This window comes from Vulpes lagopus, chromosome 10 (assembly GCF_018345385.1).
Source record: "Vulpes lagopus strain Blue_001 chromosome 10, ASM1834538v1, whole genome shotgun sequence".
Classification (NCBI taxonomy): domain Eukaryota; kingdom Metazoa; phylum Chordata; class Mammalia; order Carnivora; family Canidae; genus Vulpes; species Vulpes lagopus.
The window spans coordinates 76,273,090-76,293,505 of NC_054833.1; the positions used below are offsets into that span (position 1 = coordinate 76,273,090).

General features: G+C 37.9%; 1 protein-coding gene across 1 annotated transcript in view; it reads left to right on the forward strand.

The window, feature by feature from the left end:
- Positions 1-20,416, forward strand: part of C10H1orf87 (chromosome 10 C1orf87 homolog) — a 77,314-nt gene that overhangs the window by 15,697 nt on the left and 41,201 nt on the right. The window contains exons 2-5 of the mRNA XM_041773024.1: positions 416-632; positions 14,074-14,214; positions 14,798-15,058; positions 17,231-17,352. Of these exons, the coding sequence (XP_041628958.1) occupies positions 416-632; positions 14,074-14,214; positions 14,798-15,058; positions 17,231-17,352 (741 nt within the window). The remainder of the gene's footprint in view (positions 1-415; positions 633-14,073; positions 14,215-14,797; positions 15,059-17,230; positions 17,353-20,416) is intronic.

Sequence of the window (20,416 nt, forward strand, 5' to 3'; positions counted from 1 at the left end):
AAGGAGAGACACAGAGCAGGACTGGAGCTAGCAAACCCCCTGGACTGGAATTCTTCTTCTTCTAGTTGCAAACACTGAAAATACCCATTAGATTTGTCAGTAAGATATGTGATAAACTGTGGGGTTCATTTTTGACACTCCCATTACTTACATTAAGGGTATAGGAGCAGATGGATAGATTCTTTTTATGAACATGAGGAAGAGGGTGGGAGAAGTTAAACTCTGAGAAGATAGTAACACAGTCTCTCTATGGTAAATGATCCACACACAGTTAATCAATGTTTACCCCTTCATTCCGCCATGCTGAGTTACCACTGTTCACACCACCAGACTAACACCTTCTGCTTCTTATACCAGCCTCGTGTATGCAGAGTCTGCCCTATGAGTAACAAAGTGCAAAACTGTTTCTTCACAGCAAGGAAAATGAGAATTTGAAGGCAGAAACTCAAACAGTACTCCAGAAATCCATGATTGGTGGTGCAAGGCAGATAAGCAGAGACTCCCCAACTCCTACTAATCCTACTGATCATCAAATCAATCATGACCTGGATGATAAGGAAGAAAGCAAGCACCCAGAGAACAACCAAAAATTTCTAGCAGGAGCACGCAGTAACAGATTTCTGGATGGCAAAGTGAGTGACAAATATCCAAGCTTTTCTTGGTAATTGACTAAGAAAATTCAGAATTAGTTTGAAACAGATTCACACCCACACACTTTTATACTAAAGGTAATTAATATATTTTGCATAAGGTAGGCTTGGAATTCATTTTTTTAATTTGAAACTACATTTTTAGGTCATTTTGTATATTGCATCCTGGTTGATCACCAATTGAGTTGGCCAACTAACTCTATTGGTGGCTAACTCAGTGATACTCATATAGTGATACAGGTAAATGTACATGCAAATTTGGGTTATGGTGCAAGAGAAAGGTCTGTCTGCTGTAACATTACAGGAATCATTTATTTTCAAAATCTGGTGCAACCATGTCTACATACCAAAAAATTATCAGCCAAAAATCTTGGTAGAAATATACATCAATGTACTCTTAAGAATCAACCAAACAATTCACAACAAACTAACTTGATAATGATGAATCTATGTGATTAGTAATTTGTAATTAAAACACAAGAATAGCAGTAATTGAAAACTGGATCCAAATCAAGACAAAACTAAGGATTCATTGATAACAAAGTATCATTTCCAAAAATTGCTGAAATTGCAATTAGATGGATACATAGAGTAGGAGTTTTGCAGTGCTGCCAAGCATTAAGTGACAGCCAAATATTTTAGTAGAATACTGAATTAGAGTCTGCAATAAACTCTAACATAACTATTTTTAGTTTATAATTTTAATAGCCCTTACTAAAACACTCAGACACCAACTAGTCTTTAGTCATCTGAGAAAATAAAAGCCTATGGATTTGTGATCTTTTGCTCATAAGAACCCTGCAAAGCTTATAATTTAAAGTGGCTAATGGTTTACTAGGGGACTTCAGACCATACTCTGCAAGGTCTAACTGAACATGGGTCCAGAAACAAAAGTGACTTGCCCAAAATGTCAATGACACAGCCTACACTGCAACTTGAGCCTTCTAATCCTCAGTCAATGTGTTTTTTTGACTTTTTGTTGTTGTTGTTGTTGTTAAGATTTTACTTATTTATTTGAGAGGGAGAGAGAGTGCCCAAGTGGGGGAAGGGATAGAGGTAGAGGAAGAAGCTGACTCCCCTCTTGAGCAGGGAGCCTGACACTGGGCTTCATCACAGGATCCTGGAATCATGACCTGAACCAAAGAGAGATGCTTAACTGACTGAGCCACCCAGGTGCCCCTCTTTTGACTGTCGTATAAGTAGTTCTTGAATTTAAGTTTGGGGCAGGACATAGCACATCTGAAGAGGTGAAATGATTCATTTTGAACTTCTAAAGACCTCTGAGATTTTATGTAATTTTGACTCTGTCATTGATGTATTTGTTATTACTTTGCAAGATGACTTTGGTAATAATATTATAGTTATAAGACCCTTTATTATTGACTGATTACTTTCTGGTAAATTTTATCATTTGCTCCTTGGAATTAACACTCTACGGTAGGTATCAGTGTTTTTTTAATCACTATGGTATAGATGATAAAGCTGAGGCTCAGAAAATTGAAGTCACTCTTAAGTGTAGAGATAAGATGTTTATCCAGTTTTTCTCCTCTAGTCTTTTCTTCCTTTTTTTTCTTAAAATCATCTTTTTCATTATAAGGTATTGCATACTCATGTACAATTTTGGCAGATGGAGAATATAAGAAAACTCAATGAAAGAAAAATTATAATATATATTTCTTTCTCTTTTTTTCTCCATGCATAGATATAGAATGAGAATCATTATATATATATTGTTATTCTGCTTGATTCATTTCATACTACGAATTTTTACCATGTATTCAAAAAATTCATCCTAAGCATCACTTGAATGGCTCTAATGAATTCACACTCAGGACAAACTCTTAAATAGCTTTTACTATGTGCTGGGCACTGTTCTAAGTTCTTTATATATATTAACTAGCTTACTACTCCCAAGCACCCAATGAGGTAGGAACTCTTGTTGTCTCAGTTCATAGATGAAGGAACTAAAAAGCAAGATCAAGTGCTTTGCCCTTGTCATAAGGCTGAGCAGTGGCAGAGCCATAATTAAAGCCCAAGTCCTAGGTCTTCCATCACCAATAATATTCATTCCTTTGGATGGATATAACATGGCTCATTTAACTAATCCCTGACTGATGGGCATTGAAGTCATTTCTAGTTTTTCTCTTATAAATGGACATTTGTTTCTTGATACTTCCTCTACCACATCAAGCTGTCCATTTCTGGTATAGATTTTTCATTACCATTATCATAGGCAGAATGTTCCTTGAGTAAGCTGTTCTTATGCCTCCAAGATCTGGATTCTTTGCTAGCCCTGTAGTGCCAGAAGGAGATGATTTGCCCTTCCCCTCCCAGAACTCAATGAGGTTTCTTGTAGGAGACTCAGCAGAGCTGACACCCAGCCACCAAATACAGCAAGGCCTCCTGGGAGGTGTGGGGCCTGACTAATTGGTTCTGTCTGCCGAGTGTATGGTGCTGGCCTGCCAGATGGCAGCCACAGTTGCCTGATACAGAGACCCTCATTACCACCTTGACTAAGTGGTAAATGGAATTTTGCTTCAGTGAAAGAAGCAAACCAATCAGAACTCCTTCTAGATCCTTCTTCCTCACACATAGATGAAAATAAGCTTTCCTGCCTGGGATGTAACAGGCAATCTGGACTGCCTGAATTTGCTCCAAAAGAAAAGTTGCTGATAAAGACTGAGCTAACGTGGGTGAGGACAGGCAAGTGTGAAACTCTTTTCTAAATTACAAATCAAATTTGAAGAGTATCATTAGTTAGTAGGAGGTAAGTAGAGCTGAAAATGCTATGAAAACCTAGGGTTTCATGTATCTGAGAATAGCAAGATATCTTAAAAATCAACAAGTACAAACCTTCACTTCAGAAACAAAGAATGGGAGGCCCAGAGAACTTAAGTGATTAGTTTGAGGTCTCACAAGTCAAGAGTCTGACTCTTATCAACAGTAACCCAAGAATCTTTTTTCTCCAAATTCTGTTCCTTATGTGTCTTTGAAAATACAAATATCATTTGTATTATTTCTCAGAGGCATCAGCTCTGCCTTCTCTCAGAAAATAAAAAAGAATGTGTGACTAGCTACAAACTCAGTAGCACGGTTTCAAAAATAAAATTAGAGTGAGTTTTTTGCATCTGGCAGCATGAAAATGAAAGTGTTAGTGCTTTAATTTTAATAATTATCATAGTTGATTGGTAATGTGTTCTTTTCAAAGTGCTTTTGTGTGTTTTATCTTATTTGTTCCACACAGTAGTCTTGTGAGGTAGGTAGAAGCACATGATGTCGTCCTCATTTTGTAGGTGAATAGACAGCCGTCAAGGACATTTCCACTTGGCTGTGCATTGGTAGATTCACCAGGTTCAAAACAGAACCTTTGATCCTGTTCTTTTTCTGTGGTCTGTGTCTCACTGAACAATCCCACAATTCTCACAATTATACCAGCAAGAAACCTGGGCACACTTTCCCCCTTTCTCTCTCTAAGTCTAATATCACAGAGCCCTTTAAACTCTACCCTCTATAATTCTCAAAAATGCCTTCTGCTTCCTCTGCCATCATCCTAGTTAGACCACCATGTACTTCAGCACAGTGATTTTTAATTATCCTCAAACTGGCTATCCTTTTCTATGTCTCCCTGTCTTGGTCAGCTATTATAATAATACTGCTGTGCAACAAATCACCCCAGCACTCAGCGGATTATAACAATAATCATTTGTGCTCACATCTGTGGATATGAGTTAAGATATCTTTTGCTTTTTTTTTTAAATTAAACTTTTCTAGGCTTGGCTCCAGTTGGTAGATTTGGTTCAGGTCTGCTCTGTGTTTTTCTTATTGTTCTGAATCCAGTGGGATCCTCAAAGCAAGTTCTTCTTATGGCAATGGAAACATTTCAAGAGGACAGACTCAACCACAAGTACATTTTAAGTCTTTGCATGTGTCATATTCACTAACATCCATCCCATTGGCCAAGGCAAGCCACAAGCCAAAGCACAATACCACTGGGGCAAGGATATATATTCTGTCTCTTTTAGGAAGAACTTCAAAAGTACTCAAGTGTAGCCACTGCTTAAAATACTTAAAAACATTGTTTAATCCCCCCTTACTCCAGTATAAAAGGCAAATTCCTTCATTGCCATTCTAACTCACTTCTATCCACTCTCTACTTCTTTCCCATGCCCATCTTTCCCTAAACAACTTACATTTCCCAAATAGAATTCTGTTTCATTTTATCTTCTATGGTTTGCCCATGCTATTCCCTTAGTATGAAAATTTCCCTCTATCTTCATTTAACTCCTAATTACACTAGGGTCTCAACTTAGGTCAAGTCTACTAAGAAGCATCATTGTCTGATTACCAAAATTGAGGTAAGTGTAAATCAATCTGTGCATATCCCTATAGCAGATGTTGTTACACTATTAAAAACAGTTGTTTCCTCTAATTTAACATTGTGTGTCAATTACACTCAAATAAAAAAATAATTAAAAAATTAAAAAGCAATGGTGTGAAGTAGGTGCTAATATCTCCATTTTATAGGTGAGAAAACTGAGACATAGTGACATGGAAGTAAGTTACCAAAGCTCATAGAACCGGTCGAGTATTGGTGGGTCTAGAATGTGAACCTAAGTAGTCTGGATCCACCATACCAGTGTTTCTCAATATCTGTTTCATTATTGGACTCCATCCTTAGGAGAAAAATTAAAACTTTCACTAAAGAGAGAGGAATTAAATACCAAGAAACACTGTTTTGTTGAGTAGAGTTGAGCTTTGGAGTGCTGGCAATCACTGAAATATTTTAGATTTTTTTGCTTCCTAAAGGGCAACATTCAGAAAAATGCATACATTGTGGTGCCTGGGTGCCTCAGTCAGGTAAGAAATAGATTATTGGTTTCAGCTCAGGTCTTGATCTCAGGGTCCTGGGATCAAGCCCTGCATCAGGCTCTGCACTCAGCAGGAAGTCTGTGTGAAGATTCTCTCTCTTTCTCCCTCTTGCTTTGCACCTCCCCCTGCTCACATTCTCTCTCTCTGTCTCAAATAAGTAAATAAATCTTTTTTAAAAAGCATGTACTATATAATGCCTCTCATAAACACATAATTTATAATGAAATTTCTTGCAAATAAATCTTATAAATAAGTGAATATATCTTCTATAAATAAAAAATAGACTTCCTTTTCTCCTTACACAAGTCTGTAAATTTTCCTGAGAATAAGAATTTCCTTGTTCACTTTTTTTTTCCAAAATGCTTCTCTTTATATATTAACCCAAAGCCAACATCCTATTTAATGGATAAACACTAGAGGCTTTCACACTAGAGTCTGGAAAAATTCAAGGATATCTATCATTTCCACTGGTTTTTAATATTATGTTGGAGGCATTGGCCAATGTAATTAAACAGAAGAAAGCAATTATAGGCATAATAATTAGAAAGGAAGAGGAAAAATTATTTTCAGATGGAAGATTATACATATAAAATTTCAAAACAGCTTATGAAGAAACTACTAAACCACTAGGAGAATTTGGCCAAACATGGTTATATCAATATACATAAATCAGTGGCCTTCACATCTATAAACAAAGACTAGTAAAATGGAAGGCAGCATTTATAATACCAAATAAAATCATAACTAAATTAGCTAATAAGTAAATAAATCAAATGCAGTCAAATTTAACTAGAAATGTTCAAATCTTTATGAGGAAAAAATATTACAAACTCTCCTAAAAGACACAAGAGTAGATTTGAACAATGGAGGTATAGTACGTTCTTATACATAGAAAAAGTTAATGTCATCAATCTCTATCAAAATCCCAATAATATTTTTTTTGCAGAAATATAAAAATCCATCCTAAAATTCATATGGAATCTCAAGGAATCCTGAAATCCAAAGTAAATCTGAAAAAGAAGGTAGTACAAAGGTAAAATAATAAAAACAATAGGGTACTGGCATAATGACAGACATAGAGACCAATAGGATAGAATAGGGGTCCACAGTAAATCCTCACATATATGGTCAAATGATTTTTTTTAAGCAAGGGTACCAAGATGTTCAATGGGGAAAAGGTGGTCTTTTCAAGAAATGGCACTGGAAAAATTGGATATCCACATGCCAAAATATGCAGTTGGACCCTTTCCTAATACCATATACAAAAATTAGCTGAAAATGGATCCATGACTTAAATATAAGATCTAAAACTATAAAATAACAACAACAAAAAAACCCCTAAAACTAAAAAAATAAGGCAAAGTCTTCAGATTGGATCTGACAATGACTTCTTGGATATGACCCCAAAAGCATAGGCACCAAAATAAATAATTGACTAATTAGGCTTAATGCAACTTTAAAAAAATGTTGTGTGCCACAATACACAACTGATTATAAAAAGGTAATCTACGGAATGGGACAAAATATTGAAAAATCACATATCTGATCCAGAATACATAAAGAACTAAAAAACTCAACAACAAAAAAACAAGCAATCTGATTCAAAAATGGGCAAGGACCTGAATAGACATTTCTTTAAAGAAGATTTTTAGATGGACGATAAGCACCTGAAAAGATATTTAACATCACTAGGACAATGCAAATAAAAACTACCATGAGATACCACTTCACATCCAGGAGGATAGCTACAAACAAAGACAAAAAACAGAAAGCAACAACTATTAGAAAGGATATGGAATAATTGGAAACTCTATGCACTGTTGGTATGTAAAGTGGTACAGCCACTGTGGAAAACAGTGTGGCAGTTTCTCAAAAGTATTTAAAAATTAGAAACAGAATAACCATATTCTCCACCTATTCCATTTGTGGATATATGCTCAAAAGAATTGAAAGGAGGGACTCAAGGAGACATTTGTACACCCATGCTCATAGCAGCATGATTCACAGTTGCCCAAATGGAGAAGCAACCCAAATGTCCAACAAGAGGTAAGTGGACAAGCAAAATCTGGGGCATATGCATATGATAGAATATTATTCCAGCCTTAAAAAGGAAGGTAATTCTGACATATGATATAAAATGGATGAACCTTGAGGACATTTACTAAGTAAAACAGGGCTGCCATGAAAAGACAAATAGTGTATGATCATAACAACAGAAAGAGGGATAGTGGCCCCAAGGACTTGGGGGAGGAGGGAATAGATGGATAACATTTAGTGGTTATAGACGTTTAGTTTGGTGTGATGAAAAGAGCCATGGGGATGGATGTGCAGATGGCTGCATAAGAATATGAATGTACTTAGTATCACTGAACTATGCTCTCAGAAATGGTTACGATAATAAATTTTGTTATATGTGTTTTACCACAATAAAAAAACGTCATGAAAGAAAGTTAACATCATGATATCAATCCTCCCTGAGGATAACATGATTCCAACAAGAATGGTATTAGATTTTTGGAACTAGTCAAATTGATGTGTTAATTTAAAATAACAAACTAGAAAGAATAGTCATGGATAGAAGAGCAGTGGGTGTAGCATTAGCAGATACAGAATCTCTATATCTAAAATAATGTGATTTTGGCACATGGATAGGAGACTAACGGAATTGAAAAGAAATATCAAGAAACAGACCTAATGGCATTTTGTATATAATAAAGATGATATTGCAAATTAGTAGGAAAAAAGATGGACTTTTTAATTAGTAATGCTGATATTATTGGAGAGCCACAGAGAAAATTTTAAATTGGGCCTCTCGTATATTGTACATACATAAAATGTACACTGAAATACATTCCAAATGGATATCAGAGGTTGAAATGTAAAAAAATAAACCTACACAATAGTGCAAGGAAATGGTGCAAGAAAATCTTCTGTAATCTGAGATGAGGAAATTTTCTCAACTGTGACTCAAAATCCAGATACCATAAGAAAAAAAGTGATGATTTTGACTATATATATGTAGCCAGAATCATTGTGTGCAAAGTGTACATATATACCCAACAAATTGAGGGGAAAAATCTGTAATTTATATCATAGATAAATATATCCCTAACATATAGAATCTTCTATCAGAAAGAAGAAAGAAAAAAAGGCAGTAAACTATTAGAAAAAATGGGCAAAAAACATAGGGATGGTTCATAGAAAGACAAATATAAATGGTCCTTAAGCATATCAAAAAATATAGCATTGCTCTTAATAAAAGGAATATAAATTAATACCACCCTGAGATATAATTTCTCACAATTACATTGGCAAAAGTCCAGAAAATTGACAACATACTCTGTTGGAAGGTAGAGGATGTTTAAAGTAGAACCGTTTTGGCAGGAAATTGACAATAATTAGCAAAACTACATATGCACTTATTTGTTGACATGAAAAAAAATCTCACTTTCAGAAAACTATCACAAAGGTACACTGGAAAAAAATGTTAGAAGATTTATGCAGGAAGTGCTCATTGCAGCATTACTTGTTATTAAAAAAAAAATAAAACAAAACTATAAACAACCTAAATTCCCATCCATAAGGGACTGGTTGAATAAATTACAGTACATCCATACAGAGTATTAGAAAAGCTTTATTTTTAAAAAAAATATTTTATTTATTTATTCATGAGAGACAGAGAGACGGAGGGAGAGAGAGAGAGAGAGAGAGAGAGAGAGAGAGAGGCAGAGACACAGGCAGAGGGAGAAGCAGGCTCCATGCAGGGAGCCTGACGTGGGACTCGATCCCGGGTCTCCAGGATCACACCCTGGACTGAAGGTGGCATTAAACCGCTGAGCCACCTGGGGCTGCCCTATAAAAACTTTAAAACTGTAAAAGGGTACGAAGACTATCACAATATATACAGAATGTTAAGATCACTATCATTGTATGGAGTAATCTAACTAAATATATCATTAATTAAATGAAAGCAAAGTGAAGAAAAGTATGTAGGTTCTGCTTTGAGGCATCTATCTATCTATCTATCTATCTATCTATCATCTATCATCTCTCTATTGCTTATGTTTTTTTTAAAATGAAGGAATTAATAAAAAGGATTTTTAAAACATGGTTATCTATTTGGATAAAGGGAAAATGTTGGAAGGATCAAGAATGGAAACAACTCATCTCCAAATAAATCTTTTTTGTAGATTTGGCCTTGGAACCGCATAAACATTTTACAGAAATATAAAACAAATTTAAAAATCAAAAAAATCAATTCCTAAACTCAAAAACAAAATAAGTCTGCTTTAGTTATCTATTGCTGAATAACAATATTTGTAATATTTGATGATGTTAAGGAATCACATTTTTGAAAGTATTAAAATGTTATCATAGTTATATTTTCAAAGAGTTGTTATCCTTAAGGTAGTTATCAAACTTTAGCATGCACTACGAGTACTGGAGGGCTTACTAAAACAGATTTCTGGGGGCACCTGGGTGGCTCAGTGATTGAGTGTCTGCCTTTGGCTCAGGGCGTGATCCCCGGGGGTAGAGTCCCATATCAGGCTCCTGCCAGGGAGCCTGCTTCTCCCTCTGCCTGTGTCTCTGCCTGTGTCTCTGCCTCTCTGTGTGTCTCTCAATAAATAAAACCTTTAAAAAAATAAAACAAAACAGATTTCTGGACCCCACACGCAGAAATTCTCATTCAGTGGGTTTAGGCTGGGTCTCAAGAATTCACATTCCTAATACATTTCTAGGTGATGCTGAGGCTTCTGGTCCAAGGACCACACTTTGAAAACCACTGCTTTATAGATGCATACTGAAAAAATATGGATGAAATAATACACCATCTGTGGTTCACTTCATTTCTGGTGGCGGGTGATGTAGATATAAATAAAACAAGAATGTCAGTTGAGTTGATAATTACAGCTTGGTGATGAGTATATGGAGTTCCATTATACTATCCTGGGTACATGTGCCTATGCTTTAAGTTTTCCATAATTTAATCACAAGTGAAAATGTAAAGAAAATAAAGATTTTTACAAATATAACTAAAATACTCAAATGATTAGTTCTAATACTTTACTCTTTTGATTTAAAGTATATATTAACATCACATGTTAAATCTATTAATTTGGAAATACTGTTTTTTTTTCTCAATTCTACATTTCTTGAGAAATCCTATCAAGCTTTTTATATGCATCTTTCTCATCGTATTTATTATCACTAGCATCCCTTTTTGAGCCATTTAACAGCTTTCTAGAACACATCAACACCTTGGTCTAAAATGTTGAAGAAACAGAACTTTTCAAATTTGCATTTGATGCCATCTCTGCAGATTTTCTCCCAATCCCCAGCTATGCATTGCACAATATTAAGACAATTTGTTGTGTTCACTTGTCTTGGAGGGAAGTGTTCATGGATTCCACAATATCACCACTTTAAAAATAATTTATAAGCTATCTTTTAAAAAAGACTTGTTTATACTCCCAACACTTGCAAGTTTCCAACACCTCAAGAAGGATTACTAAATCTGTGTTACATTTCTGTGCATCACTTGTAACAATTCCTCTAGGTAAATATCACAAAACTAGTCTTCTGCCCCAAACTCATTTCAGGCTATTGTGTCATCCACAAGCACTATTTTGTGATTCAAAGTAAAGCAAATGTTACAGGAACTTTTATAGATACTCTGGCAACTCCTGAAGTCAGAAACATGATGATTCCATTTTATCTTCTTTGACACTTTGTGGATACACTGTTTTGAAAAACAACAGCCCAGGGTGATTGATGTCAGTGAAGAGAGAAATCCGGAAGCCCCGCATAGGCTGGGCCTGCACAAGCCATCATCACCATTCTGACATTGTGTTTCTCTATTTGTTCTTCCAATCTGGCACCCTTCTTAGGTGCTGGGAGTAAGCAGGATACAAAACAATTCTGGCCCACACAGAGTTCACACTCTATTGGAGATATACAGCAAGTAACAAACTTTTGAAGTTTACAAAATGTTTAAATACATTAGAATAGTCATTGCTCACAGCAGTCCTGGGAGTAAAGGCTATAAAATTTATTCTGTGATGCTTAGGCTGAAAGATCTATGAGGGCAAGAATCATACCTGCCTTGTTCACCTGTATCTGTAGTGCTAAAAATAAAGGTGCTCAATAAACTTTGGTATTTAAATGAGGAAAGGGACACCCCTCCTTGACTCCATTGGGATGATGAAGTATTGATAAATGCAGCTTCAGAAAACTATAATATAGACATGTAGCAATTCTCAGAGGCAGAAAAATATGTATGTGTGGCTGCCAATGGAAATGTTTTAATTGTAAGTAATTTCCAAAGAAATATATTGTTCTAAGAAAATGTTCTAGGAAACACCTGAAATGCCTAGCCAAATATTCCATAGGATGAATCGGCTCTGTGGACTGAATGAATGTGGAATCTGTCTCCTCCTGGGGTAGTGGTAAAAAGCAGGGTTCAAGTCGTACCTGCACAATTTACTTGAGGGTAAATTTTGGACACTTCTGACCTAGTCCTGGCTCTGCTGAAAACATTTCCCCATGGCCCTCAGGAGAAAGCACAGAGGCTGATACGACTTGAGGGTTCACCCCCTTTCTCCTATCTCTCTCTACTGCCTTATCTTTTGCTTTTCTCAAAACTTAAACTATGCTCTGGAAGCATCCATCTCTCTCTTCAGAGCCTGTGTGTACCTTTGAGGTTTTCAATACGCAGCTTTCTTTCCTGGGCTCTTCCTTCTTCTCTTCTCCCTCTACTCATTAGCCTCTCCATATCCAAATCGAACTCATCTTTCAAGCCTAGACTTCAAGGTCATTGCTTCTGTATCTGGCCCACCAAGTCCAGGTTGAGTGGACCTATGGACAGTTCTGACAGTGACCCTCTCTACTCTGTATCATTCTGTCACAAGTGCTTGCTGTGGCCCTCTCCATCTGCAAACCCTGTGAGAGCAGGAGCCAAATCTGTTTTGTTCACTGTAGGGCCCATCACCCTGCCTGGCCCAGGTTAAGCAAGCCATAAGTATTTCATAATTTATATTACTTCTAGGTAATATAAGCTTACTAAGCTTCTGAAAGCCTTGGCTTTCAAAATATAGAAGGGTGCTAACACTACCTGCTTTATAGGGTCATTGTAAAGATTAAACCGAATGTTATAAACAAAGCATCCGTATGGTGCCTTGTACAGAGTATGTGCCCAATAAATATCTTGCTGTCTTTATGCTTATTCTAGAACTCTCTCCTGCTCACTCTTCCCACTCTAGAGAGCCTCTTGATTTTTCTTTGAAATACTTCATAACTATAAAGCACCTGTAGGTTGCTATTCATACTGACAGGTTATTTCACATAACCATCAATTGAGGGCAGACATTCCATTTTCAATGAATCATTTTGTTAATTGTCTCCTTTCCATGATCGGATATTAAAAATACCCATGTATCTCGATTTGTACCCCAAATGTTATTTTTATCTGGTATGACAAGAAAACAGAGTGACAACTGCTTTTGAAAGAATAGTTTCTTAAAATATCCATGAAAAGGGGTTAAAATTTCCTTGAAAAGGGGGCAAGCCACACCACATAGGAACACATGGGGATGTTCTATGCTCAGTCAGGAGGTAGAAGTGAGCAGAAAGCACAGTCTACAAGCATTAGTGGGGTCTCCACAGGAAAGGCAAGGCAGAGTAGGGTAAACAGTTTAGGACTGGCAATTTTGAATAAATGGCTCAGGGGCTGTCCCTAGTTGTCCAGTACCTGGACTGTGTTGATTTTGGGCAGGGGATATTTGCTTTGAGAGAAATTAGTTAACCCTGGGAAGGGCAGTCTCTTTCAGCCAGCAATGCTATCCAAGATGTCAAAACATCATAAAATATGGAAAATTAAAAAAAAACATTATTAATATACCATACTCTATTGCAAGAGGCAATGATACTTCATCATTGACCTTTGTTCCATCATTTAGTCTATGGTAACCTTTAATAACATTGCTCTTAGGATATAACACGCTGGGCTTTTTAATCTATCTTACTCCGTTCTTGACAAAACTCACAGTTACCTTTGTTGCCCTTCCTCAATCGGCTAATTAAAACAGCCTAAGGGGGTGCCTGGCTGGCTCAGTCAGTACAACATGTAACTCTTAATCTCAAGGTTGTAAATTCAGGCCCCATATTGGGCATGGAGCTTACTTAAAAAAATAAAAATAAAACAGCCTAAAGATACCCTTATCTCTAATAGGATTCTACATTTGCCTATAAATACCTTATGTTATACCTATTCTTCCTTTGTCTGTCACAGACACCTTCTTTCTCACATAAATGACGCAGCATTGTTTTATTGTTAATATATTTGTCAGACATGTTAATTGAATAATGCTGAGATTGATGTTGAGGCAGGCTTTCTTCTTTGGGGACTGAATGATTCAATGACTATATGGGCTGAAGTCACTTGGAACTGGGAATGTGTTTTAAGAGATTGGTTCCTTATTCATATTCCCTCTTCTTTCCTCATTCATTTCCCTCTCCCCTTCTGATCCTTACTACCATTTGTCTTTGTTTCTTTAAGATTCCCAGCCAGGCAAATGTCTATTGCAGCTCGGTACCAACTGGAGACCAGTCTCTGTCCTATATCCATGGTCTCCCCAGGAGAAACATAAGAGACTGGTCCTTGGAACGGATGCCAAGGGGCAGCTCTGACCAACCTGAGGTACATGTACTAAGACTGGACTTGTTTTCTATTGTGGATGATGGGTATTATTTGATGCCTGTAGATTTTAATGTGGAGCAGATAATGAGACAGTTCGAGGATGGATTGGAGGACATCAGAGGCCATACATCCAATCAGCCTCAAGAAGCTCCCTGGTAACTCACAGGCATACTGCAAATGTCTCAACTGAACTTCTCATCTTCCTCCTACCTTCTTCCAGCTCCAATGGGTCTCTAAGAGATCCAATGAGTCTCTAAGAGTTGGCATTCTAAATTCCCTTATAATTAAAAAAATATTTACAGAAGACCTGTGATATAACTTTTATAACTCAGGGAGCCTCCTCACAGAGTATACGCTCTGAAATGATTTGCTTCTTTTCTTCTCCTGAAGGCAATGGTCCCAAGCCATTGCAAACTAATAAATACACCCAGATTGAACACTTGCCTCGGGGTGTTATCAACCTGTCCTGCTCTAGGGTAGACCTGAAAGTGGATGCCACTTGGCTTCTGTTTTCTTGCATTGGCCTTCAGCCTTTTTATTTTAGAACCATGTTAATTTATTGTTGCTATTGCTCTTTTGTCAGGATTTTGGCCAGAGGCCAAGTGGAACAAGAGAAGATGCTTTTCTTCTTGCCCTGGTCAGAAGAGAACTCAGATCATGCCCCTTGAATGCTGGCTTACTAGAAAAACTTCAGAAAGAGCTGACGACCCTGGATCCTATCTCTTCAGGATTTCTTCTCCAATCCCAACTTAGCCGCCTTTTCTTGAGGCATGAAGTCCCTCTACAGTTACCAACAGTCAAGATCCTTTGCCAGAAGTTTTCTAGGCGGGACACTCCAGAAATGGTACAGCCATGTTGCTATTTTAAGTGTGGGTTCCTTTTATTTATTTAACTTGAATCTACCAGAGTCATGTAATTAGTATCTTTCTTAAAAATAAGGTTTACTAAAATAATAATAATAATAATGATAATAATAATAATGTTTACTATTGAACCCTAAGATATAAAGCTTATTTTTATCTATATATGGAAATTTCTAGTTAGAATACACCAAAATAGAAAATAGATGATGGTCTATTAGCCCTATTTGATTTCTTTTTAAAAGACTTTCCTGTCCTGACTTTCCTAGTCTGCTCTTAGCACTTTGGGGTAGTTACAGATTTAGAATAATGGGCTCACTTGAGTCTCATTTACAAGTTGATCAGTCTGTAGGCTCTGAGATAAGACTGGAGAATTTGGCTAGGATATATCAGCACAGTTCCTAGAGAGTTAAGGTGGGAGGTATTTTTGGAATATGACTCACCACCATTTTACTAATTAGAAAACTGAGACCCAGAGTGGGGTAAGGAAATTGCTCAGTGTACCCAGAGAATTAATGCCAAACCCATGGAAGATATAAAGGCTCCCCAGTGATAAGTCCAGGGTTCTGCACTTTCCAAGCTTACATTTGTGGGTGGATACAAAGCACAGTCCAAATGTAACCATATTCCAGAGCTAGAGAAGAATATATCCTACAACAAGGAGAGGTAATAGCAATGGATAAATCACGAGTGAGCATGTGTTGATAGAAAACCAGGCCAAACTCAACCTTATAGAGGTAATCTGAGAATTTAATAATATAATAAATGCAATTGGGCAGCCCCGCTGGCGCAGCGGTTTAGCGCCGCCTTCAGCCCAGGGTATAATCCTGGAGTTCTGGGATCGAGTCCCACATCAGGCTCCCTGCATGGAGCCTGCTTCTCCCTCTGTCTGTGTCTCTGCCTCTCTCTCTGTGTGTCTATGAATAAATAAATAAAATATTTTAAAAAAATAATAAATGCAATGTACCTGGTCATGTGCTTAGCATTTAGTAGGTTCTCAAATAAATGTTAGTTCTCTCCCCTGCCCATCTCTAGCTAACTATAAGTAGTTATTTGTTGATGATAATATTTAGCAATACAATATCAACTTAGTACAACCACTATGAATCTTAAGTTTGATCAAATTCTCTGGCCTGAAGCCAAGTTTATATCAGAACTTTATATAGCTTCCTTCCCCATCTGTTGCCCCCTCCACTACCCTGGAGTTGTCTACCCACCAGAATCCCTAGGATGTCATCCAGACCAAGAGTGCAAATGGACAGCATTCCTTCAGTCCTTTCCCTCGTAAGAAAAAGGGGAGGGGTCCTTGGGAGTTTTCACTTAGCTTAATAAGGCCTTGTCCTCAAATAATCTGAATATATCTGCTAGATATATCTAAATATAAGCCTATTCTATATATAATAAATATATAAGAGATGAGAGAGAGAGAGAGAGAGAGAGAGAAGCTAGAGACAAGATTAGGCTGCAGTAACAAATAGCCCTAAAGTTCCAGTGGCCCAAAACAATAAAAGTTTGTTTCTCACTTATATTTCCATAAGAAATCAGCCATAGTATTGTCATTATCTTAGCTCCAAAACCAGACTGATGAAGTAGTAACTCTGGTATATTTTTGGACTTGCTGGCAGAGGGGGAAATAAAGAAATCTCTGGAGGGTCTTGTGTGAACAGTTTAATCCTCAACCAGAAGGAGCACATGTGACTTCTCATAATTCATTGGCCAGAACTGTTCTCATGGCCCTACCCAACCCCAAGGCAAACAGGAAGGGAGAATAACAGGAATATTTGGTAAAAAGCACTGATAATCATTATACTCTATTTTTAAGGCCAGTTTAAAAACTTTTAATAAGTTTTTTTTTTAAAGACTTGATGTATTTATTCAAGAGAGAGGGAGCAAAAGTGGGAGGGGCAGAAGGAGAGGGAAAGAAAATCTGAAGCAGACTCCACGCTGAGCTTAGAGCCCATAGTTGTGAGATCATGATCTGACCTGAAACCAAGATTCAGATGCTTAACTGACTGAGACCCCCAGGTGCCCCTTAATAAATATTTTTTATTAAAGTATTCCCAAATACTCTACCTCAACAGGTACCTCCCTATGGGCATTTCTTTCTCTTGCATGTACACTAAATGAGGGCGTTCTGTTTCATATCGGATTTTCAGGTGAATTATGGAAAGCTCCTCTGGTTTTTAAAAGCTGCAGCTTCAGATGATCCGAAGCAAAGCACAAGAGCTGTGGGCAGCAACCCAATGAAAACTCAAAGTTGTCATCATCATAGTCAAAGGTACTTTCTTTCTTTTCTTGGGTATAGTGTTCCTAAACTTCTAGAACTACCAGTGATTTTGGAGACCCTTCACCCAAAAAGCTCACCCAATGTGGAATCACTTTGCCCTTCACCAACACTTGGCTTATGCTTATCATTTCCTCTCCTCTCTCTTGTATGCAGACCAGCACAGAAAGTTATTTGCAATAATTGCTTGGGTTTCTTGAGATTAAGCATGTGTCTTTTTTTGTGAGGTTGCCATGTGAAAGTGTAAACCTTCGTTACGGAATAAAAAACGACTGTATACTGGTGCAGAGCTCCAGTCTATACAGTGTGATTCTGGAAATACATTCCGTCAATGAATTCCTGGCTTACAGGCACTAGCAAAGAAAGGTTTCAGGTACAAGAATCAATAATCCTTTCATGTAATCTCGAGGGAAAGAAATGACACAAAGTAAAAACAGAACATGAGGAATATCTTTAAACATGAGGCACAATAAAGCCTTAGGCAAACAGGAAGTGCAGAAGTGCAGATAGATAGTGTCTGTGTTCTCCAAGAAAGTTGACAAAGTGCAGTGGCTGGGAGCATAGCCTCCATTACCAGAAGCCTAGGCTCAATTCCTGTTTCTGCCATTAAGGGCTCTGTAACATTGGGCGTCACTTATGCTCTCTGTGCTTCCATTATAAAATGGAATCCATAAGAGATTTCCCTTCACTTCGTAGATGTTAAGAGTAACTTAATCAATTCATAGTTCTTAAAAACAGTATCTGATACATAGTAAATGCCATATAACAATTTTTTTTGTACTATTTTTAAATTATTCCTACCAGAAGACACTCTTTTCAGTTAGAAACAATGGGACATAGTGGTTAAGAGCCACGGTATTGTAATTTATCACTTCACTTTCGGAAAAAAGTTTCCTGTAAAAATGTCCCCGGGCCAAGCATTAGACTTGATTCCTTTCTACAGTGTGCCCTTTCTGTGCCTTTTTATATTCACTGAATACCAGCTGCTTGCCAGACACACCTTGCTGGGCACAGTGAATCCAGAGGTTGGCAAGGCCCAGTCTTTCCCTCAAGGCTTAAAGGGCAAAGAAAGGTATGTGTACACCAGTCAAATATCTGGGAACAACTGTCCTACAGAGGGCCATAAAGCCCCAGAAATTTTAATAATCAGCAACCACACTTCATAAAACACTAACCATGAGATTTGGGCCCTGAGAGGTAGACTATGCACTAACATACATAGCTACCCATTGGCAGATAGGGGTCTTATGAGTCCTGGGCAGCCCTAGACTAGGTTATATCTCTCTGTGGTATGGCCCACAGTCCTTTCCTTGCCTGACAGCCATTGTACTGGTAACTAGCCACTTGACATCTGAGGTCAGTAATAGTGTCTGCCCTGGCCAACTCAGTGTCCAGCATGGTTCCTGACACATGGGAAATGCTTGATGAATACTTTTTTAATGTAATTGGCACCTCCAATTATCCACTTGCGGGGACATCTGGATGCCTACTCTATAAAAAAAGGTGCACAGAGAGATCACTTTGAACTCATCAGAGAAGGTGCAGCTTTATACAAACCAAACAGTATGTTTGTGGAAGTGCAGAACTGATGGCCTGTAATGACCCCAGGCTCTTTGTTAATTAATGTGCTGCTCAGGAAAAGGCCCTCCCATGTTCTGCAGGTAGAGCCTTTAATAGGGCAGCTCTGTGATGTTTAAAAAGCCTCCAGCGTCACCAGTGGCAACAAGCGTGGCAACAGCTCTCATTACCTAAGTTGGACCAGATGAAACAAACTCCTAAAGCAGGTTTCCTGAGAAACCCTACCAGCTGAAGCAAATGGGTTCCATACAACCCCTGCCCATTTAGGACTTGCTGTTCAGAGACAGGGGCCAAAGCCTCACGAATTCCTACCCCCAGGAACTGGCATTGCAAGAAAAGGAAAGAGGAAGGAAAACTTGTGTGATTCAGATCTGGGACAGATCCATCTATCTGATTGGCAAGGCCTGGGTCATGTGCTCTCTCAGCAAAGAGAGACCAGTAAAGCACAGGGCTTGCATTTTCCTCTGCTAGGGTGAGAGGCAGACTCCTAAGCTGGAGAACTGTCTGGACCAGGAAGGAGGATGTAGAAACTATGTGACCGAAACAAAAACAAACAGCCACTCCTTTCCTGGACCAAGCTTTCAGAAAATATGAGCTGTTAGGCCAAAGCTTGAGTTAAGAATCACGAGCAAAAAGAAGATAACAGGGGCACCTGGGTAGTTTGGTGGGTTAAGCAGCCACCTCTTGATTTCGGCTCAGGTTGTTATCTCAGGGTCCTGCAATGGAACCCCTTGTCAGACTCTGTGCTCAGCAGGGATTGTGCTCAGCAATCTGCTTGAGATTCTCTCCCATTCCCTCTGCCTCCCCCTAGGCTCTACGCCCCCCCAGACACTCCCTCCCCACCCCCTCAAATAAAATCTTTAAGAAAAAAAGAAGATACAAAAAAAAAAAAAAGAAAAAAAGAAGATACAATATGGCCTAAGTACTGTACAAGATCCCCAGAATATAGTAAGAAACAAAACAAACCAGACCCACATCTGATGGAGCAGTCTAGTAAGGAAGTCAGACATGAAGCAATAGCTAAAGAAATAAACATATGATTGCAACCTGAGATTTATTAAGAAAAAGACCAGGAACAATGAAAGAGGTGATCAAGCAGCCGGTGCTGAAGCATCGTTGAGGGCCAATTAGGAGCACCCTTCCCAAGTTCTCATTCAGTGACATCCTATTTGTAGCTTGAAGTCAGCCATGGTGGGAGTTCTTACACCGTGAAAATTAGTGATGTTACAAATTAGGACATTATCTTGGAGAGCAGATTGTTAAAGTTTACTGATTTAATGTTTCCTGAAAGGAAGCTGATTTACAGAAGTGAAGGTTGGGAGATGTCACAGAATGTCCCTGTGGGGAAGTGGCGCTTTATATTGAGACAGTGGAAATTAGAGGAAATGTCACTGCCAAGAAGATCACACATCATTTGGATGCTAAATGAGTAAACATCTCAAACTAGTTTCATAAAATAAATGACTATAACACTTTGTCA